The sequence below is a fragment of the Scyliorhinus torazame genome, chromosome 25, assembly GCF_047496885.1.
Source record: "Scyliorhinus torazame isolate Kashiwa2021f chromosome 25, sScyTor2.1, whole genome shotgun sequence".
Lineage (NCBI taxonomy): Eukaryota > Metazoa > Chordata > Chondrichthyes > Carcharhiniformes > Scyliorhinidae > Scyliorhinus > Scyliorhinus torazame.
This window is the reverse complement of record NC_092731.1, coordinates 46,416,398-46,441,787: the sequence shown is the minus strand read 5'-3', so window position 1 is coordinate 46,441,787 and position 25,390 is coordinate 46,416,398. Positions and strand designations below refer to the sequence as shown.

The 25,390-nt window shown below is 48.7% G+C and overlaps 1 protein-coding gene across 1 annotated transcript in view; it reads left to right on the top strand.

The window, feature by feature from the left end:
• The first annotated feature begins 2,494 nt into the window (after window positions 1–2,494).
• LOC140402566 (acidic phospholipase A2 PA-1G-like) overlaps window positions 2,495–25,390 on the top strand; it is a 74,029-nt gene continuing 51,133 nt past the window's right edge. The window contains exon 1 of the mRNA XM_072490417.1: window positions 2,495–2,647. Coding sequence (XP_072346518.1) covers window positions 2,605–2,647 — 43 coding nt within the window. The 5' untranslated portion in view covers window positions 2,495–2,604. The remainder of the gene's footprint in view (window positions 2,648–25,390) is intronic.

Genomic DNA, 25,390 nt, shown 5'->3' with positions numbered 1-25,390 from the left:
GCATTAATCCAGAATGCAGCCTCGTGTTAAACAACTTTAAGTCCAGCCTCCGGTTACTTCTCCCACTTACTTTACAAGTCAATCCATTCATTTATTTTTGAAACATTCTCATTCACGTTTCTGTCCCCCTCCCTCTCTCGCTCTTTCTCTCTTCAAAATAAACCTTCTTGGGGACTTGAGGGTCTTGAATTCAGGCCTAGTCAGAGAGGCTGAATTAAACCTCAGGAGTTAATGATACACAGGCCACAATACACAGCTCCCGGTAAGACCCAGCCGGGTCTTAACAGGTCGGTGCTGAACTGGCCGACCTTATATCCAACATAGATTGAGTTTCCCCCACCCCCGTAACGAGTCTGATGGTCGCGCTCCAGCTCGAGGGCGGGGTTGGGGAGGGGACGGGGGGAGGCTGGTGGGTGGGGGGGGAGCTGAGTCTACCCCACCCCACCATCTCCCCAAACATCTTCGTAGAAAATGGGAGTTGGCCATCCATCCCCTCTGACACCCCCACAATTCGGGTATTTTGGCTCCTGGAACAATTCTCCAAATCGTTCACTTTGTCCTTCAGCACTTTATTCAGATCGGCCATCAGAGACGTCTCCGCTTCCAGAGAGGAGATCTGGGGCGGGATTCTCTGACCCCCCGCCGGGTCGGAAAATCGCCGGGGAGCGGCGTAAATCCCGCCCCGCGGCTCCGACGGGGGCTGCCGAATTCTCCAGCGTTGGGTTTTTGGCGGGGGCGGGGATCGCGCTGCGCCGGTCGGGGACCGTTGGCAGTGGTGCCCCGCCGGCGATTCTCAGGTCCCCGATGGGCCGAGCGGCCGCACGTTTTTGGCCAGTCCCGCCGGCGTGGATTAGACCAGGTCCGTACCGGCGAGACCTTTCTCTGAGTGCGGCCTGAGGAGTCCTCGGGGGGCCGCGGGGGGATCCGGCCCTGGGGGGGAGGCCCCCTATAGTGGCCTGGCCCGCGATCGGGGCCCACTCTGCGGGCAGGCCTGTGCCGTGGGGGCACTCTTTCCCTCCGCGCCGGCCTCTGTAAAGTTCCACCATGGCCGGCGCGGAGAAGAAACCCCCTGTCCATGCGCAGGAATCACGCCAGTGGTTCTGGGAACACGCTGGCGCTCCTGCACATGCGCCAACTCCCGCTGGCCGGAGGATTCCGCACCTTCCGGGCGGCCCACGCCGGAGTGGTTCACGCCGCTCTTTGGCTCCGGTACGGCCCGCCCGCCGGATACCGGAGAATCCCGGCCCTGGTCACTGAGCCTCGAGAGGGCCACCTCCGTGCCTCGCTCTGTGTCACCGTGCACCGTTACCGTTTCGATGGTCCTCTCCAGCGCCAAACAAATGGGAGCCAAGGCCTCTTCCATCGATTTGTGGAGGTTCCGCGACACAAGCCGCCAGTGTTTGTCACATTCCGCTGCCAAGGTGCGAGGAGGCATCTCGGCCGTTAGTGGAGGAGCCGGAGTCACAGAGGCTGCTTCCGCCATTTTCTCCACCGACGAGCCCCGAGAGGGTCCGATTCATTCGATGAACTTCTACTTTCAGCCTTTTCCCCCCTGGGTTTTCTGGGCATTTCACCTGTGTAGGTTCCTTATTCCATCAAACAAGTGGGTTTTTAAACAAAGATACCCCCTGAAACTAAGGGGAAAAAATAAAATAAATGGAGAGAAAACTTGTTGGAGCCACCTCGTGCCTGCCTCAGAACCAGAGAATTCCTCAGTGCACAGGGGGCCATTCAGCCCATCGAGTTTGCAACCCTCTGAAAGGTCACTCTACTTAGGCCCATTCCCTGTGCCTATCCCTATCACCCCATAACCTCGCCTAACCGATACATCCCTGGACACTAAGGGACAATTTATCACGGCCAATCCACTTAACCTGCCCGACTTTGAGCTGTGGGAGGAAACTGGAGCACCCGGAGGTAACCCACGCAGACACGGGGAGAAAGTGCAAACTCCACACAGACAGTCACCCAAGGCTGGAATTGAACCCTCGGCCCTGGCGCTGTGAGGCAGCAGTGCTAACCACTGTGCCACCGTGCTGTCCCCTACATAACCTACATCTTCCCCCTACATAACGCCACCGGAAGTCAACCTGTCACAAAGCTGACCAAATCCAACAACCCTACACATGTTTTCCCAGGAATCTAACTCGAGTAAAATAGGGACCTTTCCTGGGACACATTTACTGGGACGCAGAGCGACACAACTCGGTCAGTAAATTCACACTCCGATAGATGAGGGACATCATTAATCTGATCATTGTGACTGAATAAATTGGAGTGGGAATTGTGCTGGACTTACAGCTGAGTGACTCGGTCTGAGTGCTGATAGCTGAGTGCAACCTATAAAGTGACACTTTCCAGATGTCCTCACTTCTCAGTATTTTGCTCAGAGAATCCAAGCCTACAAGCCCCGCACCAGAATAACAGGTTCCTCAAACCTCTCACCTGTTGGACAACAGCAAAATATCTGAATCAGCAGGCAAGGATTCTTCACCCTATTTGCATTTGCTGAGCTAATCTGGGTTGTAACCACCCCGAGAGCCGAATAAAAGAGGCAGAGCCACGGAGAGACAAACATCGATCACTCGGAGGAAACGAGAAGTCATGGAGTCCCCGAAACTCACTGCCATCCTCATCGTGCTCGGAGGTAAGTGATCAACTGGAGACCTCAGGGATGTGCTGTAGGAGTGGGGGGAACTGCAAGTGAGGCAGCACCCAAAACTGGGGTAATTCAGAACAGAGAATTGTCAATGAGAAAGAAGTTAAAAGAAATGTGAATACCTGTCCTGGGAGTGTTTGATGGGGACAGTGTAGAGGGAGCTTCACTCTGTATCTAACCCCGTGCTGTACCTGTCCTGAGAGTGTTTGATGGGGACAGTGTAGAGGGTGCTTTACTCTGTATCTAACCCCGTGCTGTACCTGCCCTGGGTGTTTGATGGGGACAGTGTCGAGGGAGCTTTACTCTGTATCTAACCCCGTGCTGTACCTGTCCTGGGAGTGTTTGATGGGGATAGTTTTAGGGAGCTTTACTCTGTATCTAACCCCGTGCTGTACCTGTCCTGGGAGTGTTTGATGGGGACAGTGGAGAGGGAGCTTTACTCTGTATCTAACCCCGTGCTGTACCTGTCCTGGGAGTGTTTGTTGGGGACAGTGTCGAGGGAGCTTTACTCTGTATCTAACCCTGTGCTGTACCTGTCCTGGGAGTGTTTGATGGGGACAGTGTAGAGGGACCTTTACTCTGTATCTAACTCAGTTCTGTACCTGTCCTGGGAGTGTTTGATGGGGACAGTGTAGAGGGAGCTTTACTCTGTATCTAACCCCGTGCTATACCTGTCCTGGGAGTGTTTGATGGGGACAGTGTAGAGGGAGCTTTACTCTGTATCTAACCCCGTGCTGTACCTGTCCTGGGAGTGTTTGATGGGGACAGTGTAGAGGGAGCTTTACTCTGTATCTAACCCCGTGCTGTACCTGTCCTGGGAGTGTTTGATGGGGACAGTGTAGAGGGAGCTTCACTCTGTATCTAACCCCGTGCTGTACCTGTCCTGAGAGTGTTTGATGGGGACAGTGTAGAGGGTGCTTTACTCTGTATCTAATCCCGTGCTGTACATGCCCTGGGAGTGTTTGATGGGGACAGTGTAGAGGGAGCTTTACTCTGTATCTAACCCCGTGCTGTACCTGTCCTGGGAGTGTTTGATGGGGATAGTTTTAGGGAGCTTTACTCTGTATCTAACCCCGTGCAGTACCTGTCCTGGGAGTGTTTGATGGGGACAGTGTAGAGGGAGCTTTACTTTGTATCTAACCCCGTGCTGTACCTGTCCTGGGAGTGTTTGTTGGGGACAGTGTAGAGGGAGCTTTACTCTGTATCTAACCCTGTGATGTAACTGTCCTGGGAGTGTTTGATGGGGACAGTGTAGAGGGAGCTTTACTCTGTATCTAACCCCGTGCTGTACCTGTCCTGGGAGTGTTTGATTGGGACAGTGTAGAGGGAGCTTTACTCTGTATCTAACCCCGTGCTGTACCTGTCCTGGGAGTGTTTGATGGGGACAGTGTAGAGGGAGCTTTACTCTGTATCTAACCCCGTGCTGTACCTGTCCTGGGAGTGTTTGATGGGGACAGTGTAGAGGGAGCTTTACTCTGTATCTAACCCCGTGCTGTGCCTGTCCTGGGAGTGTTTGATGGGAACAGTGTAGAGGGAGCTTTACTCTGTATCTAACCCCGTGCTGTACCTGTCCTGGGAGTGTTTGATGGGGATAGTTTTAGGGAGCTTTGCTCTGTATCTAAACCCGTGCTGTCCCTGTCCTGGGGGTGTTGATGGGGACAGCGTAGAGGGATATTTACTCTGTATCTAACCCCGTGCTGTCCTTATCCTGGGAGTGTTTGGTGGGGACAGTGTAGAGGGAGCTTTACTCTGTATCTGACCCCGTGCTGTACCTGTCGTGGGAATGTTTGATGGTCAGATAGTGAAACTCACTACCACAGGGAATGTTTGATGTGAATATTATTGACGGCTTTGAGGGGAAGCTCAGTAAGTACATGAGGGCGAAAGGAATGGAAAGTTACGCTGCAAGTGTGAGAGGAAGAGGGATGGGAGGAGCCTGGTGTGGAACAGATCCGGACAGGCAGCGAGATGGGTGACCACCAGAAGGGGCAGGCAGTTAGTGCAGGAATCCCCTGTGGTTGTCCCCCTCTTGAACAGGTATACTGCTTTGGATACTGTTGGGGGGAATAGCCTATCAGGGGAAAACAGCAGCAGCCAGAGCAGTGGCATCACGGCTGGCTCTGATGTTCAGCAGGGAGGGTCAAAGCGCAGAAGAGCAATAGTCATAGGGGACTCGATAGTCAGGGGCACAGATAGAAGCTTCTGTGGACGTGAAAGAGACTCCAGGATGGAATGTTGCCTCCCTGGTGCCAGGGTCCAGGATGTCTCAGAATGGGTAGAGGGCATCCTGAAAGGGGAGGGCAAACAGATAGAGGTTGCGGTACATATTGGTACTAACGACATAGGCAGAAAAGGGGATGAGGTCCTGCAGCAGGGGTTCAGGGAGCTGGGCAGAAAGTTAAAAGACAGGACCTCTAGGGTTGTAATCTCGGGATTACTCCCTGTACCACGTGCCAGTGAGGCTAGAAATAGGAAGATAGAGCAGCTAAACAAGTGGCTAAACAGCTGGTGTAGGAGGGAGGGTTTCCGTTATCTGGACCACTGGGAGCTCTTCTGGGGCAGGTGTGACCTGTATAAGAAGGACGGGTTGCATCTAAACTGGAGAGGCATAAATATCCTGGCCGCGAGGTTTGCTAGTGTCACACCGGAGGGTTTAAACTAGTATGGCAGGCGGGTGGGTATCGGAGCAATAGATCAGAAGGTTCAAACATTGAAGGAGAACTAGGGAATAGGGCCAGTTTGGCTCTGAGGAAGAGCAGACAGGGAGATGTTGCTGAAAACAGTGGGACTGGTGGCCTGAAGGACATATGTTTTAATGCAATAAGTATGAATTTAGAGCTTGGATTAGTACATGGAACTATGATGTTGTTGCCATTGCAGAGACCTGGTTGAGGGAAGGACAGGATTGGCAGCTAAAGGTTCCAGGATTTAGATGTTTCAGGTGGGCTAGAGGGGGATGTAACAGGGGTGGAGGGGTTCCGCTACTTGTCATGTGAGAGTACCTTTAAGAAATGGGTGTTTATAAATGTGTGTGTATAAAAATATCTATCGTGAGAGTACATTTAAGAAATGGGTGTTCACTACTGCAGTGATGTCAGAGTGTGGGTGGAGCTGGGCTGTCTGTCAGCTTTTTACTTTTGTTTTTGAGCAGACTGCAGGGAGTGTTTTAGTTTCGTTTTCAGTGTTGGAGCTGAAGCCAGACAGGGCAGGTGTACTGCTGTTCTCTCTGCCATCAAAAGTCTATCTCTTGATCATTTGGTGAATTCAGAATTATAAATGTTTTCAGTAGTGACTTTAACCTGATGTGCTTCTGATAAAGGTTTTGTTTTTAAGTCGTATGGATGTTAAAAAGGAAAGCTTAATGGTTTACTTAGTGTTGTAGGCTTTGGCAGTTGTATTTGAATTAATGGTTGAATTAATATCCAGCAGAGGGCAGTAGAGCGGAGTTGCTGATTGGCTGTTGCGGGGGAAATTTGCATATGTCCGTGTGCTCACCCTAACTTGAAGGTGTGCCTGAGCAAGAGACCCTAGCTGTTCAAGTGAAGACAAGCATCCAGCAGAGGGCAGTGGGGTGGAGCTGCTGATTGGCTGTTGCAGGAGAAATTTGCATATGTCCGTGTGCTCACCCTAACTTGACGTGTACCTGGGCATCAGACCCGAGCTGTTCAGGTGAAGACAAGCATCCAGAAGAGGGCAGTAGAGTGGAGATGCTGATTGGCTGTTGTAGGGGAAATTTGCATATATCCAAACTTGAAGGTGGTTTGTGGAGGAGCTGTTGTCAAGTGACACTTAAACGCGAAACTTCTTCAGTGTATCCCTCCCTTCCCCCTCCTCTAACCAAAAATAAAACAACCGCCGTAATGATCAAGAAGAAATCTCGAGGGCAGGTAGAGCACAGGGCTAAATTGTTGGCTTTGAAAGCAGACCGAGGCAGGCCAGCAGCATGGTTCGATTTCCATAACAGCCTCCCTGAACAGGCGCCGGAATGTGACGACTAGGGGCTTTTCACAGTAACTTCATTTGAAGCCTACTTGTGACAATAAGCGATTTTCATTTCATTTCATTAGAAGTAAAAATAAGTTGAACCGTGACGTTACAGCCTGCAGGTAAGGGATTGGCTGGTGACTGGTAAGTATTTTTTCTTTTATTTTCCCTCAGGTGTTATCGTGCGGGGCGTAGAGGTTGCTGAGTGAGTGCTTGCTGAGAAGGGGAGTGAATAACAGGTAAGCTCTTTCTTTTTCTTTTTTTTTATCCAGAGGGGACGGCAGGGAAGGCAGTGCAATGTTCCTCCTGCAGAATGTTTGAGGTGAGGGACACCGTCAGTGTCCCTGCTGTTTTCATCTGTGGGAAGTGCACCCATCTCCAGCTCCTCAGAAACCGCGTTAGGGAACTGGAGCTGGAGTTGGATGAACTTCGGATCATTCGGGAGGCAGAGTTAGTCATAGATAGAAGCTTCAGGGATGTAGTTACTCCGAAGAATAAAGATAGATGGGTGATGGTGAGAGGGGCTGGGAGGAAGCAGTCAGTACAGGGATCCCCTGTGGCCGTTCCCCTTAGTAACAAGTATACCGCTTTGGATACTGTTGCGGGGGGGGGGGGGAACTTACCAGGGTTAAGCCATGGGGTACAGGTCTCTGGCACAGAGTCTGTCCCTGTTGCTCAGAAGGGAAGGGGGGCGAGGAGTAGAGAATTAGTCATTGGAGACTCCATAGTTAGGGGGATAGATAGGAGATTTTGTGGGAACGAGAGAGACTCGCGGTTGGTGTGTTGCCTCCCAGGTGCCAGGGTGCGTGATGTATCGGATCGTGTTTTCGGGATCCTTAAGGGCGAGGGGGAGCAGCCCCAAGTCGTGGTCCACATAGGTACCAACGACATAGGTAGGAAAAGGGATAGAGATGTAAGGCAGGAATTCAGGGTGAAAACTTAGACGATGAACAACAGAGTTATTATCTCTGGGTTGTTACCCGTGCCACGCGATAGCGAGATGGGGAATAGGGAGAGAGAGGAGTTGAACACGTGGCTACAGGGATGGTGCAGGAGGGAGGGTTTCAGATTTCTGGATAATTGGGGCTCATTCTGGGGTCAGTGAGACCTCTACAAACGGGATGGTCTACACCTGGACTAGAGGGGTACCAATATCCTGGGGGGGAAATTTGCTAATGCTCTTCGGGAGGGTTTAAACTAGTTCAGCAGGGGCTTGGGAACCTGAATTGTTGCTCCAGTATACAGGAGGTTGAGAGTAGTGAGGTCATGAGTAAGGTTACAAAGTTGCAGGAGTGTACCGGCAGGCAGGAAGGTGGTTTAAAGTGTGTCTTCTTCAATGCCAGGAGCATCCGGAATAAGGTGAGTGAACTTGCGACATGGGTTGGTACCTGGGACTTCGATGTCGTGGCCATTTCGGAGACATGGATAGAGCAGGGACAGGAATGGCTGTTGCAGGTGCCGGGGTTTAGATATTTCAGTAAGCTCAGGGAAGGTGGTAAAAGACGGGGAGGGGTGGCATTGTTAGTCAAGGACAGTATTACGGTGGCAGAAAGGACGTTTGATGAGGACTCGTCTACTGAGGTAGTATGGGCTGAGGTTAGAAACAGGAAAGGGGTTTTCTATAGACCTCCGAAAAGTTCCAGAGATGTAGAGGAAAGGATTGCAAAGATGATACTGGATAGGAGCAAAAGCAACATGGTAGTTGTTATGGGGGACTTTAACTTCCCAACTATTGACTGGAAACGCTATAGTTCGAATACTTTAGATGGGTCCGTTTTTGTCCAATGTGTGCAGGAGGGTTTCCTGACACAGTATGTAGATAGGCCAATGAGAGGCGAGCCATATTGGATTTGGTACTGGGTAATGAACCAGGACAGGTGTTAGATTTGGAGGTAGGTGAGCACTTTGGTGATAGTGACCACAATTTGATTATGTTTACTTCAGTGATGGAAAGGGGTAGGTATATACCGCAGGACAAGAGTTATATCTTGGGGAAAGGCAATTATGATGCGATGAGGCAAGACTTAGGCTGCATCAGATGGAGAGGAAAACTGCAGGGGATGGGCACAATGGAAATGTCGAGCTTGTTCAAGGAACAACTACTGCGTGTCCTTGACAAGTAACATGTCAGGCAGGGAGGAAGTGGTCGAGCAAGGGAACCGTGGTTTACTAAAGCAGTCAAAACACTTGTCAAGAGGACGAAGGAGGCTTATGTAAAGATGAGACATGAAGGTTCAGTTAGGGCGCTCAAGAGTTACAAGTTAGCTAGGGAGGACCTAAAGAGAGAGCTAAGAAGAGCCAGGAGGGGACATGAGAAGTCTTTGGCAGGTAGGATCAAGGATAACCCTAAACCTTTCTATAGATATGTCAGGAATAAACGAATGACGAGGGAAAGAGTCGGGCCAGTCAAGGACAGTAGTGGGAAGCTGTGCTTGGAGTCCGAGGAGATAGGAGACGTGCTAAATGAATATTTTTCATCAGTATTCACACAGGAAAAAGACAATGTTGTCGAGGAGACTACTGAGATTCAGACTACTAGACTAGAATGAAAAATGAAAATCGCTTATTGTCACAAGTCGGCTTCAAATGAAGTTACTGTGAAAAGCCCCTAGTCGCCACACTCTGGCGCCTGTTCGGGGAGGCTGTTACGTTCATAAGGAGGAGGTGTTAGCAATTCTGGAAAGTGTAAAAATAGATAAATCCCCTGAGCCAGATGGGATTTATCCTAGGATTCTCTGGGAAACTAGGGAGGAGATTGCTGAGCCTTTGTCTTTGATCTTAAAATCATCTTTGTCTCCAGGAATAATGCCAGAAGACTGGAGGATAGCAAATGTAGTCCCCGTGTTCAAGAAGGGGAGTAGAGACAACCCGGTAACTATAGACCAGTGAGCCTTACTTCTGTCGTGGGCAAAATCTTGGAAAGGTTTATCAGAGATAGGATGTATAATCATCTGGAAAGGAATAATTTGATTAGAGATAGTCAACACGGTTTTGTGAAGGGTAGGTCGTGCCTCACAAACCTTATTGAGTTCTTTGAGAAGGTGACCAAACAGGTGGATGAGGGTAAAGCAGTTGATATGGTGTAAATGGACTTCAGTAAAGCATTTGATAAGGTTCCCCACGGTAGGCTACTGCAGAAAATACAGAGGCATGTGATTCAGGATGATTTAGCAGTTTGGATCAGAAATTGGCTAGCTGGAAGAAGACAAAGTGTGGTGGTTGATGGGAAATGTTCAGACTGGAGTCCAGTTACTATTGGTGTACCACAAGGATCTGTTTTGGGGCCACTGCTGTTTGTCATTTTTATAAATGACCTGGAGGGGGGCGGAGAAGGATGGGTGAGTAAATTTGCAGATGACACTAAAGTCGTTGGAGTTGTGGACAGTGCGGAAGGATGTACAAGTTACAGAGGGACATAGATAAGCTGCAGCGCTGGGCTGAGAGGTGGTAAATGGAGTTTAATGCAGAAAAGTGTGAGGTGATTCATTTTGGAAGGAATAACAGGAAGACAGAGTACTGGGCTAATGGTAAGATTCTTGGCAGTGTGGATGAGCAGAGAGATCTCGGTGTCCATGTATATAGATACCTGAAAGTTGCCACCCAGGTTGAGAGGGTTGTTAAGAAGGCGTACGGTGTGTTAGCTTTTATTGGTAGAGGGATTGAGTTTCGGAGCCATGAGGTCATGTTGCAGCTATACAACACTCTGGTGCGGCCGAATTTGGAGTCTTGCGTGCAATTCTGGTCGCCGAATTATAGGAAGGATGTGGAAGCATCGGAAAGGGTGCAGAGGAGATTTACCAGAATGTTGCCTGGTATGGAGGGAAGATCTTATGAGGAAAGTCTGAGGGACTTGAGGCTGTTTTCGTTAGAGAGAAGAATGTTAAGAGGTGACTTAATTGAGGCATACAAGATGATCAGAGGATTGGATAGGGTGGACAGTGAGAGCCTTTTTCCTCTCCATGGTGATGTCTAGCACGAGGGGACATAGCTTTAAGTTGAGGGGGAGATAGATATAGGACAGATGCCAGAGGTAGGTTCTTTACTCAGAGAGTAGTAAGGGCGTGGAATGCCCTGCCTTTAACAGAAGTGGACTTGCCAACACTAAGGGCATTCAAATGGTCATTGGATAGACATATGGACGATAAGGGAATAATGTAGATGGGCTATAGAGTGGTTTCACAGGTCGGCGCAACATTGAGGGTCGAAGCGCCTGTCCTGCGCTGTAATGTTCTATGTTCTGTGTTGCTCAGATGTTCACTGTATGTTTTAAAAGGTTTAACTTGAGTTCATAGAATAAACATTGTTTTGCTTTAAGAAATACTTTTCCATTTAGAACATAGAACATAGAACGATACAGTGCAGTCCAGGCCCTTTGGCCCACGATGTTGCACCGACATGGGAAGTCAAAAAACAAAAGCCATCTAACCTACACTATGCCATTAGCATCCATATGCTTATCCAATAAACTTTTAAATGCCCTCAATGTTGGTGAGTTCACTACTGTTGCAGGTAGGGCATTCCACGGCCTCACCACTCTTTGCGTAAAGAATCTACATCTGACCTCTGTCCTATATCTATTACCCCTCAGTTTAAAGCTATGTCCCCTCGTGCTAGCCATTTCCATCCGCGGGAGAAGGCTCTCACTGTCCACCCTATCTAACCCTCTGATCATTTTGTATGCCTCCATTAAGTCTCCTCTTAACCTTCTTCTCTCTAACGAAAACAACCTCAAGTCCATCAGCCTTTCCTCATAAGATTTTCCCTCCATACCAGGCAACATCCTGGTAAATCTCCTCTGCATCCATTCCAAAGCTTCCACGTCCTTCCTATAATGAGGTGACCAGAACTGCACGCAATACTCCAAATGCGGCCGTACCAGAGTTTTGTACAGCTGCAACATGACCTCATGACTCTGGAACTCAATCCCGCTACCAATAAAGGCCAACACACCATAGGCCTTCTTCACAACCCTATCAACCTGGGTGGCAACTTTCAGGGATCTATGTATCCCTCTGCTCATCCACACTTCCAAGAATTTTACCATTAGCCAAATATTCCGCATTCCTGTTATTCCTTCCAAAGTGAATCACCTCACACTTCTCTACATTAAACTCCATTTGCCACCTCTCAGCCCAGCTCTGCAGCTTATCTATGTCCCTCTGTAACCTGCAACATCCTTCCGCACTGTCGACAACACCACCGACTTTAGTGTCGTCTGCAAATTTACTCACCCACCCTTCTGCGCCTTCCTCTTGGTCATTGATAAAAATGACAAACAGCAACGGCCCCAGAACAGATCCTTGTGGTACACCACTTGTAACTGAACTCCATTCTGAACATTTCCCATCAACCACCACCCTCTGTCTTCTTTCAGCTAGCCAATTTCTGATCCACATCTCTAAATCACCCTCAATCCCCAGCCTCCGTATTTTATGCAATAGCCTACCATGGGGAACCTTATCAAACGCTTTACTGAAATCCATATACACCACATCAACTGCTCTACCTCGTCTACCTGTTCAGTCACCTTCTCAAAGAACTCGATAAGGTTTGTGAGGCATGACCTACCCTTCACAAAGCCATGCTGACTATCTCTAATCATATTATTCCTATCTAGATGATTATAAATCTTGTCTCTTATAATCCCCTCCAAGACTTTACCCACAACAGACGCGAGGCTCACCGGTCTATAGTTGCCTGGGTTGTCTCTACTCCCCTTCTTGAACAAAGGGACCACATTTGCTATCCTCCAGTCCTCTGGCACTATTCCTGTAGCCAATGATGACATAAAACTCAAAGCCAAAGGCTCAGCAATCTCTTCCCTGGCTTCCCAGAGAATCCTAGGATAAATCCCATCAGGCCCCGGGGACTTATCTATTTTCAGCCTGTCCAGAATTGCCAACACCTCTTCCCTACGTACCTCAATGCCATCTATTCTAATAGCCTGGGTATCAGCATTCTCCTCCACAACATTCTCTTTATCCTGAGTGAATACTGACGAAAAATATTCATTTAGTATCTCGCCTATCTCTTCAGACTCCACACACAACTTCCCATCCCTGTCCTTGACTGGCCCTACTCTTACCCGAGTCATTCTTTTATTCCTGACATACCTATAGAAAGCTTTTGGGTTTTCCTTGATCTTACCTGCCAAATACTTCTCATGTCCCCTCCTTGCTCGTCTTAGCTCTCTCTTTAGATCCTTCCTCGCTACCTTGTAACTATCCATCGTCCCAACTGAAACTTCACACCTCAACTTCACATAGGCCTCCTTCTTCCTCTTAACAAGAGATTCCACTTCTTTGGTAAACCACGGTTCCAACAAAACAAAGAACAAAGAAATGTACAGCACAGGAACAGGCCCTTCGGCCCTCCAAGCCCGTGCCGACCATACTGCCCGACTAAACTACAATCTTCTACACTTCCTGGGTCCGTATCCTTCTATTCCCATCCTATTCATATATTTGTCAAGATGCCCCTTAAATGTCCCTATCGTCCCTGCCTCCACTACCTCCTCCGGTAGTGAGTTCCAGGCACCCACTACCCTCTGCGTAAAAAACTTGCCTCGTACATCTACTCTAAACTTTGCCCCTCTCACCTTAAACCTATGCCCCCTAGTAATTGACCCCTCTACCCTGGGGAAAAGCCTCTGACTATCCACTCTGTCTATGCCCCTCATAATTTTGTATACCTCTATCAGGTCGCCCCTCAACCTCCTTCGTTCCAGTGAGAACAAACCGAGTTTATTCAATCGCTCCTCATAGCTTATGCCCTCCATACCAGGCAACATTCTGGTAAATCTCTTCTGCACCCTCTCTAAAGCCTCCACATCCTTCTGGTAGTGTGGCGACCAGAATTGAACACTATACTCCAAGTGTGGCCTAACTAAGGTTATATACAGCTGCAACATGACTTGCCAATTCTTATACTCAATGCCCCGGCCAATGAAGGCAAGCATGCCGTATGCCTTCTTGACTACCTTCTCCACCTGTGTAGCCCCTTTCAGTGATCTGTGGACCTGTACTCCTAGATCTCTTTGACTTTCAATACTCTTGAGGGTTCTACCATTCACTGTATATTCCCTACCTGCATTAGCCCTTCCAAAATGCATTACCTCACATTTGTCCAGGTTAAACTCCATCTGCCATCTCTCCGCCCAAGTCTCCAGACAATCTAAATCCTGCTGTATCCTCAGACAGTCCTCATCGCTATCCGCAATTCCACCAACCTTTGTGTCGTCTGCAAACTTACTAATCAGACCAGTTACATTTTCCTCCAAATCATTTATATATACTACAAAGAGCAAAGGTCCCAGCACTGATCCCTGTGGAACACCACTGGTCACAGCCCTCCAATTAGAAAAGCATCCCTCCATTGCTACCCTCTGCCTTCTATGGCCTAGCCAGTTCTGTATCCACCTTGCCAGTTCACCCCTGATCCCGTGTGACTTCACCTTTTGTACTAGTCTACCATGAGGGACCTTGTCAAAGGCCTTACTGAAGTCCATATAGACAACATCTACTGCCCTACCTGCATCAATCATCTTAGTGACCTCCTCGAAAAACTCGATCAAGTTAGTGAGACACGACCTCCCCTTCACAAAACCGTGCTGCCTCTCACTAATACGTCCATTTGCTTCCAAATGGGAGTAGATCCTGTCTCGAAGAATTCTCTCCAGTAATTTCTCTACCACTGAAGTAAGGCTCACCGGCCTGTAGTTCCCGGGATTATCCCTGCCACCCTTCTTAAACAGAGGAACAACATTGGCTATTCTCCAGTCCTCCGGGACATCCCCTGAAGACAGCGAGGATCCAAAGATTTCTGTCAAGGCCTCAGCAATTTCCTCTCCAGCCTCCTTCAGTATTCTGGGGTAGATCCCATCCGGCCCTGGGGACTTATCTACCTTAATATTTTTTAAGACACCCAACACCTCGTCTTTTTGGATCACAATGTGACCCAGGCTATCTACACCCCCTTCTCCAGACTCAACATCTACCAATTCCTTCTCTTTGGTGAATACTGATGCAAAGTATTCATTTAGTACCTCGCCCATTTCCTCTGGCTCCACACATAGATTCCCTTGCCTATCCTTCAGTGGGCCAACCCTTTCCCTGGCTACCCTCTTGCTTTTTATGTAAGTGTAAAAAGCCTTGGGATTTTCCTTAACCCTATTTGCCAATGACTTTTCATGACCCCTTCTAGCCCTCCTGACTCCCTGCTTAAGTTCCTTCCTACTTTCCTTATATGCCACACAGGCTTCGTCTGTTCCCAGCCTTTTAGCCCTGACAAATGCCTCCTTTTTCTTTTTGACGAGGCCTACAATATCATTCGTCATCCAAGGTTCCCGAAAATTGCCGTATTTGTCTTTCTTCCTCACAGGAACATGCCTGTCCTGTATTCCTATCAACTGACACTTGAAAGCCTCCCACATGTCAGATGTTGATTTGCCCTCAAACATCCGCCCCCAATCTATGCTCTTCAGTTCCCGCCTAATATTGTTATAATTAGCCTTCCCCCAATTTAGCACATTCATCCTCGGACCACTCTTATCCTTGTCCACCAGTACTTTAAAACTTACTGAATTGTGGTCACTGTTACCGAAATGCTCCCCTACTGAAACATCTACCACCTGGCCGGGCTCATTCCCCAATACCAGGTCCAGTACCGCCTCTTCCCTAGTTGGACTGTTTGCATATTGTTTTAAGAAGCCCTCCTGGATGCTCCTTACAAACTCTGCCCCGTCTAAGCCCCTGGCACTAAGTGAGTCCCAGTCAATATTGGGGAAGTTGAAGTCTCCCATCACCACAACCCTGTTGTTTTTACTCTTTTCCAAAATCTGTCTACCTATCTGCTCCTCTATCTCCCGCTGGCTGTTGGGAGGCCTGTAGTATACCCCCAACATTGTGACTGCACCCTTCTTATTCCTGATCTCTACCCATATAGCCTCACTGCCCTCTGAGGTGTTCCCTCGCTCGATGCCTTCCTCCCTGCCTGACCGGTACGTACTTATCAAGAACACGCAGTAGCTTTTCCTTGAACAAGCTCCACATATCCAGTGTGCCCAACACTTGCAGCCTAATTCTCCAACCTACCCCACCCAAGTCATGTCTAATGGCATCATAATTGCCCTTCCCCCAGCTATAACACTTGCCCTGCGGGGTATACTTATCCCTTTCCATCACTAACGTAAACGTCACCGAATTGTGGTCACTGTCCCCAAAGTGCTCACCTACCTCCAAATCTAACACCTGGCCTGGTTCATTAGCCAAAATCAAATCCAATGTGGCCTCGCCTCTTGTTGGCCTGTCAACATATTGTGTCAGGAAACCCTCCTGCACACATTGTACAAAAAACGACCCATCTAATGTACTCGAACTATATCTTTTCCAGTCAATATTTGGAAAGTTAAAGTCTCCCATAATAACTACCCTGTTACTTTCGCTCTTATCCAGAATCATCTTCGCCATCCTTTCATCTACATCCCTAGATCTATTAGGAGGCCGATAGAAAACTCCCAGAAGGGTGACCTCTCTATTCCTGTTTCTAACCTCAGCCCATACGACCTCGGAAGAAGAGTCCCCATCTAGCATCATCTCCGCCACCGTAATACTGTTCTTGACTAGCAGCGCCACACCTCCCCCTCTTTTGCCTCCTTCTCTGAGCTTACTAAAACACCTAAACCCCGGAACCTGCAACAACCATTCCTGTCCCTGCTCTACCCATGTCTCCGAAATGGCCACAACATCGAAGTCCCAGGTACCAACCCATGCTGCCAGTTCCCCTACCTTATTTCGTATACTCCTGGCATTGAAGTAGACACACTTCAAACCACCTACCTGAACACTGGCCCCCTCCTGCGAAGTCAAATCTGTGCTCCTGACCTCTATACTCTCAATCTCCCGTACCCTAAAACTACAATCCAGGTTCCCATGCCCCTGCTGCATTAGTTTAAACCCCCCCAAAGAGCACTAACAAATCTCCCCCCTAGGATATTTGTGCCCCTCAGGTTCAGATGTAGACCATCCTGTCTGTAGAGGTCCCACCTTCCCCAGAAAGAGCCCCAGTTATCCAGAAATCTGAATCTCTCCCGCCTGCACCATCCCTGTAGCCACCTGTTTAATTGCTCTCTCTCCCTATTCCTCATCTCACTATCACGTGGCACTGGCAACAACCCAGAGATCACAACTCTGTTTGTTCTCGTTCTGAGCTTCCATCCTAGCTCCCTGAAAGCCTGCCTGACATCCTTGTCCCCTTTCCTACCTATGTCGTTAGTGCCAATGTGGACCACGACTTGGGGCTGCTCCCCCTCCCCCTTAAGGACCCGGAAAACACGATCCGAGACATCACGTACCCTTGCACCTGGGAGGCAACATACCAAACGTGAGTCTCTCTCGCTCCCACAAAATCTCCTATCTGTGCCTCTGACTATCGAGTCCCCAATTACTAATGCTCTGCTCCTCTCCCCCCTTTCCTTCTGAGCAACAGGGACAGACTCCGTGCCAGAGGCCCGTACCCCATGGCTTACCCCTGGTAAGTCGTCCCCCCCACAAGTATCCAAAGCGGTATACTTGTTACTCAGGGGAACGACCGCAGGGGATCCCTGCACTGACTGCTTCTTCCCAGTCCCTCTTACAGTTACCCATCTATCTCCAATCTTTGGTGTAACTAATTGCCTGAAGCTGCTATCTATGACCCCCTCTGCCTCCCGAATGATCCAAACTTCATCCAACTCCAGCTCCAGTTCCCTAACTCGGTCTTGGAGGAGCTGGAGATGGCAGCACTTCCTGCAGGTAAAATCAGCAGGGACACTAACGGCATCCCTCACCTCAAACATCCTGCAGGAGGAACATTGCACTCCCTTCCCTGACATCCCTCTAACTTCCAGCCAAGTTCTGGTTAATAAATACATTTTTTAAAAAAAATAATATAATATGGCACTTACCTCACACCAATGGGTCTTATTATTAGGTTAGAGGAGGAGGGCGGGTGGGAGACACTACACGTGGAGTGTCTTGGGTTTCCTCTCCACCAGAATTTATTGCGGGGGGGGGGGGGGCGGGGGGGTACCTTCCCAGAAGTCCGCGGGTCGAACTTCCGGTTCCCGCCTAATATCAAAAAAAATAAAAAATAAAGCAGAAAAGAAGAACAGAATCGGGACCAGGTAAGTATTTTTTAATTAAATACTCACCTCCCGACAGGCCCCTGCACTCTGCTCCCGTGAAATTCTAAGGACTGCTCTTCCGAAATTCTAAGGACTGCTCCTGCAAGGTAAGTATTTTTAAATCAAAAACTCACCTCCCGACAGGCCCCTGCACTCTGCTCTCGCCGAAATTCTAAGGACTGCTCCTGTAAGGTAAGTGTTTTTAAATCAAAAACTCACCTCCCGACAGGCCCCTGCACTCTGCTCCCGCTGAAATGTCTGCTGTACCACACCTGTAGAGTGGGCCGTGTGCTCCCCATACCACAATCTATTAAAAGTTGTGGGTCAGGTGAACTCCATGATACACTTTGGGTTTCTCTAAACCCTGGCCCATAACATACTGGTTAGGGAGAATATCACAGCTGTACTGTGGGAGGACACCTCAGAGGGCAGCGAGGCTTTCTGGGAGATCAGGAATAAGGAGGGTGCAGTCACAATGTTGGGGGTTTACTACAGGCCACCCAACAGCCAATGGGAGATAGAGGAGCAGATAGGTAGACAGATTTTTGAAAGGATTAAAGGCAACAGGGTTGTTGTGATGGGAGACTTTAACTTCCCCAAAATTGACTGGGACTCACTTAGTGCGAGGGACTTGGGCGGGACAGAGTTTGTAAGGAGCATCCAGGAGGGCTTCTTAAAGCAATATGTAGATCGTCCAACAAGGGGCTGTACTGGACCTGGTATTGGGGAATGAGCCCGGCCAGGTGGTAGAAGTTTCAGTAGGGGAGCATTTCGGGAACAGTGACCACAATTCAGTAAGTTTTAAAGGGCTGGTGGACAAGGATAAGAGTGGTCTTGGGATGAAAGTGCTAAATTGGGGGAAGGCTATTTATAACAATATTAGGCGGGAACTGAAGAACCTAGATTGTGGGCAGATGTTTGAGGGTAAATCAACATCTGACATGTGGGAGGCTTTCAAATGTCAGTTGAAAGGAATTCAGGACTGGCATGTTCCTGTGAGGAAGAAGGATAAATACGGCAAACTTCAGGAACCTTGGATAACAAGAGATATTGTAGGCCTCGTCAAAAAGAAAAAGGGGGCATTTGTCAGGGACAGAAGGTTGGGAACAGACGAAGCCTGTGTGGAATATAAGGAAAGTAGGAAGGAACTTAAGCAAGGAGTCAGGAGGGCTAAAAGGGGTCACAAAAAGGCATTGGCAAATAGGGTTCAGGAAAATCCCAAGGATTTTTACATGTTGTGGTAAACCACAGTGTTCTGATATTAGAGGTTGTACGGTAGATCCTGCACTACAGGTTCACCTGTGGCCCCTGCATGCTAGCTCCGCCCAGGAGGTGGGTTATAAATATGCGTGTCCTCCAGCCCGCAGCCATTTCGCCAGCTGCTGTGGGAGGCCGCACATCAGATACTAATAAAGCCTCAGTTTGGATTCAACTTCGTCTCCAGTCAAATTGATCGTGCCTCACACGTACATAAAAAGCAAGAGGGTAGCCAGGGAAAGGGTTAGGCCACTAAAAGACAGGGGAGGGAACCTATGTGTGGAGCCAGAGGAAATGGGCGAGGTACTAAATGAATACTTTGCATCAGTAGTCACCAAAGAGAAGGAATTGGTGGGTGTTGAGTCTGGAGAAGAGTGTGTAGATAGCCTGGGTCACATTGAGATCCAAAAAGACGAGGTGTTGGGGGTCTTGAAAAATATTAAGGGAGACAAGTCCCCAGGGCCTGACGGGATCTACCCCAGAATACTGAAGAAGACAAGAGAGGAAATTGCTGAGGCCTTGACAGAAATCTTTGGATCCTCACTGTCTTCAGGTGATGTCCCGGAGGATTGGAGAATAGCCAATGTTGTTCCTTTGTTTAAGAAAGGTAGCAAGGATAATCCAGGGAACTACAGGCCGATGAGCCTTCGGTCAGTGGTAGGGAAATTATTGGAGAGAATTCTTCGAGACAGGATCCACTCCCATTTGGAAGCAAATGGGCGTATTAGTGAGAGGCAGCACGGTTTTGTGAAGGGGAGATCGTGTCTCACAAACTTGATAGAGTTTTTCGAGGAGGTGACAAAGATGATTGATACCGGTAAGGCAGTGGATGTTGTCGATATGAACTTCAGTAAGGCCTTTGACAAGGTCCCACATGGCAGACTGGTACAAAAGGTGAAGTCACACGGGATCAGAAGTGAGCTGGCAAGATGGATACAGAACTGGCTCGGTCATAGAGGCAGAGAGTAGCAATGGAAGGATGCTTTTCTGATTGGAGGTCTGTTTCTAGTGGTGTTCCGCAGGGGTCGGTGCTGGGACCTTTGCTGTTCGTCGTCTATATAAATGATTTGGAGGAAAATGTAACTGGTCTGATTAGTAAGTTTGCGGACGACACAAAGGTTGGAGGAATTGCGGATAGCAATGAGGACTGTCAGAGGATATAGCAGGATTTAGATTGTTTGGACACTTGGGCAGAGCGATGGCAGATGGAGTTTAATCAAACAACTATGAGGTAATGCATTTTGGAAGGTCTTATGTCGGTAGGTAATATATAGTGAACGGTAGAACCCTCAAGAGTATTGAAAGTCAAAGAGATCTAGGTGTACAGGTCCACAGGTCACTGAAAGGGGCAACACAGGTGGAGAAGGTAGTCAAGAAGGCATACGGCATGCTTGCCTTCATTGGCCGGGGCATTGAGTATAAGAATTGGCAAGTCATGTTGCAGCTGTATAGAACCTTAGTTAGGTCACACTTGGAGTATAGTGTTCAATTCTGGTCGCCACACTACCAGAAGGATGTGGAGGCTTTAGAGAGGGTGCAGAAGAGGTTTACCAGGATGTTGCCTGGTATGGAGGGCATTAGCTATGTGGAGCGGTTGATTAAACTCGGTTTGTTCTCACTGGAACGATGGAGGTTGAGGGGCGACCTGATCGAGGTCTACAAAATTATGGGGGACATAGACAGGGTGGATAGTCAGAGACTTTTTCCCAGGGTAGAGGGGTCAATTACTAGGGGGCATAGGTTTAAAGTGCGAGGGGCAAGGTTTAGAGGAGATAGTGACCACAATTCTGTGACTTTCACTTTAGTAATGGAGAGGGATAGGTGCGTTCAACAGGGCAAGGTTTACAATTGGGGGAAGGGTAAATACGATGTTATCAGACAAGAATTGAAGTGCATAAGTTGGGAACATAGGCTGTCAGGGAAGGACACAAGTGAAATGTGGAACTTGTTCAAGGAACAGGTACTACGTGTCCTTGATATGTATGTCCCTGTCAGGCAGGGAAGAGATGGTCGAGTGAGGGAACCATGGTTGACAAGAGAGGTTGAATGTCTTGTTAAGAGGAAAAAGGAGACTTATGTAAGGCTGAGGAAACAAGGTTCAGACAGGGTGCTGGAGGGATACAAGATAGTCAGGAGGGAACTGAAGAAAGGGATTAGGAGAGCTAAGAGAGGGCATGAACAATCTTTGGCGGGTAGGATCAAAGAAAACCCCAAGGCCTTTTACACATATGTGAGAAATATGAGAATGACTAGAGCGAGGGTAGGTCCGATCAAGGACAGTAGCGGGAGATTGTGTATTGAGTCTGAAGAGATAGGAGAGGTCTTGAACGAATACTTTTCTTCTGTATTTACAAATGAGAGGGGCAATATTGTTGGAGAGGACAGTGTGAAACAGACTGGTAAGCTCGAGGAAATACTTGTTAGGAAGGAAGATGTGTTGGGCATTTTGAAAAACTTGAGGATAGAAAAGTCCCCCGGGCCTGACGGGATATATCCAAGGATTCTATGGGAAGCTAGAGATGAAATTGCAGAGCCGTTGGCAATTATCTTTTCGTCCTCACTGTCAACAGGGGTGGTACCAGGGGATTGGAGAGTGGCGAATGTCGTGCCCCTGTTCAAAAAAGGGACTAGGGATAACCCTGGGAATTACAGGCCAGTTAGTCTTACTTTGGTGGTAGGCAAAGTCATGGAAAGGGTACTGAAAGATAGGATTTCTGAGCATCTGGAAAGACACTGCTTGATTAGGGATAGTCAGCACGGATTTGGGAGGGGTAGGTCTTGCCTTACAAGTCTTATTGAATTTTTTGAGGAGGTGACCAAGCATGTGGATGAAGGTAAAGCAGTGGATGTAGTGTACATGGATTTTAGTAAGGCATTTGATAAGGTTCCCCATGGTAGGCTTCTGCAGAAAGTAAGGAGGCATGGGATAGTGGGAAATTTGACCAGTTGGATAACGAACTGGCTAACCGATAGAAGTCAGAGAGTGGTGGTGGGTGGCAAATATTCAGCCTGGATCCCAGTTACCAGTGGCGTACCACAGGGATCAGTTCTGGGTCCTCTGCTGTTTGTGATTTTCATTAATGACTTGGATGAGGGAGTTGAAGGGTGGGTCAGTAAATTTGCAGACGATACGAAGATTGGTGGAGTTGTGGATAGTGAGGAGGGCTGTTGTCGGCTGCAAAGAGACATAGGTAGGATGCAGAGCTGGGCTGAGAAGTGGCAGATGGAGTTTAACCCTGAAAAGTGTGAGGTTGTCCATTTTGGAAGGACAAATATGAATGCGGAATACAGGGTTAACGGTAGAGTTCTTGGTAATGTGGAGGAGCAGAGAGATCTTGGGGTCTATGTTCATACATTTTTGAAAGTTGCCACTCAAGTGGATAGAGCTGTGAAGAAGGCCTATGGTGTGCTCGCGTTCATTAACAGAGGGATTGAATTTAAGAGCCTTGAGGTGATGATGCAGCTGTACAAAACTTTGGTAAGGCCACATTTGGAGTACTGTGTATAGTTCTGGTCGCCTCATTTTAGGAAGGATGTGGAAGCTTTGGAAAAGGTGCAAAGAAGATTTAGCAGGATGTTGCCTGGAATGGAGAGTAGGTCTTACGAGGAAAGGTTGAGGGTGCTAGGCCTTTTCTCATTAGAACGGAGAAGGATGAGGGGCGACTTGATAGAGGTTTATAAGATGATCAGGGGAGTAGATAGAGTAGACAGTCAGAGACTTTTTCCCCGGGTGGAACAAACCATTACAAGGGGACATAAATTTAAGGTGTAGAGGGTTCCATCTCTGCTACTCCACTACTGGGCCGATATCTGGGTTTTGAGTATCTGTGTGTGTCTCTCTCCAGCTGGCACTGAAACTTCAGAGGCCAGGGGATGCCGCACTGGGGCACCTCCACGGAAGAGAGCACTGAATCAAGCCTGCCGTTTATCCCTAACCGGAAGCCTGAGGCTTATATCACACAGATATCCAGACCCCCACCAATGTCCAGGTGATTCTCTCTCTTGCCGGTGGTGCAACACCCACCCGGTTCCTACTTCGCTGGAGTAGCTTTCCCAAGAGAGAGAATAGGACACTGCTGTTTATTACATAACCAGCAGCCTGTCCTGAGTGAACGGGTTCGAATCGTTCAAGATGACCCGAGATTCTCGACCGCGGAATTAAGGTGAGGAATATCTTAACAATGACTTGGTCAGAGATCGCTGGTGAGAGATTGAAGAATTGAAACGACTCCAATTATCAGCAAATCGAGGTTTATTGCAAAACTCAGGTCAAAATCATCAAACAGAAGAAATTATAATAAAATCTTAAACTCTAACACAAACTAAGTCTATTCAAGAAGTACTATAACGGACACAACGTAAAATCTTATCGTTACACAAGTTTAGCAATGGTACAAAACACAAATCAAGCCCCCTGCCCCAAAGCCTCAACCACTATCAAAGTCCCGGGAGTTTCGCAAGCTGCTGCAGGGTACTTACGGTCACAGGCTGCGAGAGGTCAAGTCGAAGGTGGAGAGGTCAAGCCAAGAGACCCTCAATCGCAACACAGCCCCTTTTATATCCGTTTTACCTGGCTTTTTCCTGTGTTCAGCCAGCCCCTTTTGCATTGAATCGGTAAGGTTTAAAGTTCCCGCTGGTCCCGCCCCCTTTGAGCCGGTCAGACCTGTCGACTTCCGGGTTCTCCTCGCAGGTCCGCTCCTTCCAGCCAGGCAGACCTGCCGCGATTTGAATTTGGCACCGACTCCGCCCCCTCCACCCAGTGAGTTCCTGCCGGTGGCTTCTGTCAGGATTGGAGTACCTCCCCCAGGTCCGCCTCCAACTTGGTTTTTTCTACCGTTTATCTTCAAGGGGCTTTTCCAGCGCAATATACTGAGCCCAGACAGTCTGCTTTTTTAGATAACAAGGTTAAGCTCTCTTGTGAAGATTTTCAAAGTCTTCCATCTGCTCCGGAGATCGCTGCTATTCTCCCCTCGCTATGTTGATGGGGTGTTGATTGGATTCTGCTCTGGTGGAGGCCAAGTCATTTACATCTGCATGGGGCTATGACCATCCCATTGTCCTGCTTGCAGGCAGGCCCCCTGTGTATTCCCGTGCCCCTTTGTCTGTGTTTTAATCTTATCTAGTTGTCTGGCTCCTTCTTCCTTGTAGCTCCTGGGGGGGGGGGTTTGTAAATACCTATGCCCCTACTCGGCTCAGCGGACCAAGCCTGCTGGGAAATTTGGTTACGTTCTTTTGGCTGAAAAAGTGTCCAGTTTACAGTCTCTGGGTTTTATTCCTGGGCAGTCCAAAAAGGGCCGGATTGCCCGAAAACCTTACAGATGCCCCTTCGATACGTCCCTACCTGCTTGGACCGTATCGACACAGGTAAAGGGCAATCATTTCCTTTTGTGTGGACCGTAGGCCCCCCCTCAACAACATGCGAAACTACAAGTCCCAAGACAGTTCCCTTAATCTAGGCTTTCAATTTCATTGAAAGGGAAAGACAAGACCATACTTAATTTAAACACACAGTAACATACACACATTTCACCGGAACCCCAAACGTAAGGGTCCCTGTACATATATCACAGTCAAGTAACTGAAACCCGCGAATCCATACAACTATTTACATTTGAATCCTTTTATTACACTACGGATCCTCTTTTGTGGGCTGCACTTCGCTTCTTCCCAAAAGCCCGTTGAAGGCTCTTCATTTTCCTCCGTCGTTGATACCTGCAGCTGAGAGGTTCAGTACAACTGAGGCGACAGCATAATGTACCCCCTGGTACAACATTTTCTTTGTGGGGACAAACACTAAACCATTCTCAGGCCCCCTGGTGGTGATCGGACAGTTGTGAGGGTCGATTGGTTGGGCTGTGGGCAGGGGTCTCTTTACCTGAACCAGCAGTTCGGTAGCTTTTACAGTCATCCCTTCCCTGGGCGTTACACATCCCTCCCCACTGCGGTCAATTCATCCCATTCCCTGGGTTCTGCCACCACCTTACAAAAGTGATTGATGCCCCTTGTGGACATGCCTTGGTAGACCCCCATAAACACAAATAAATGCCCTGGTCAGAAGCCCACCACTTATCCCAGTAAACGGTGATCTTACCCGGTGACCCCGTGATGGTCCGGTAGGTGTTGTCCAGGCGTTCCCAGTCCGAGGACCGATCCCTCATGTCCAGGCTCAGCTTCCTGAGCCACCACCATCTCCCCAAAGGAACGTCCCCCTCACAGGTTAAACACACCCGCCTGCCCTCAGTCACCCTAACCCGGTCAGTCGCCACCTGTATCTCCTCGCAGAGTACAGAGGCCTCTCCATAGGTGAAGCTCTGGTGGCTGGAGTACCT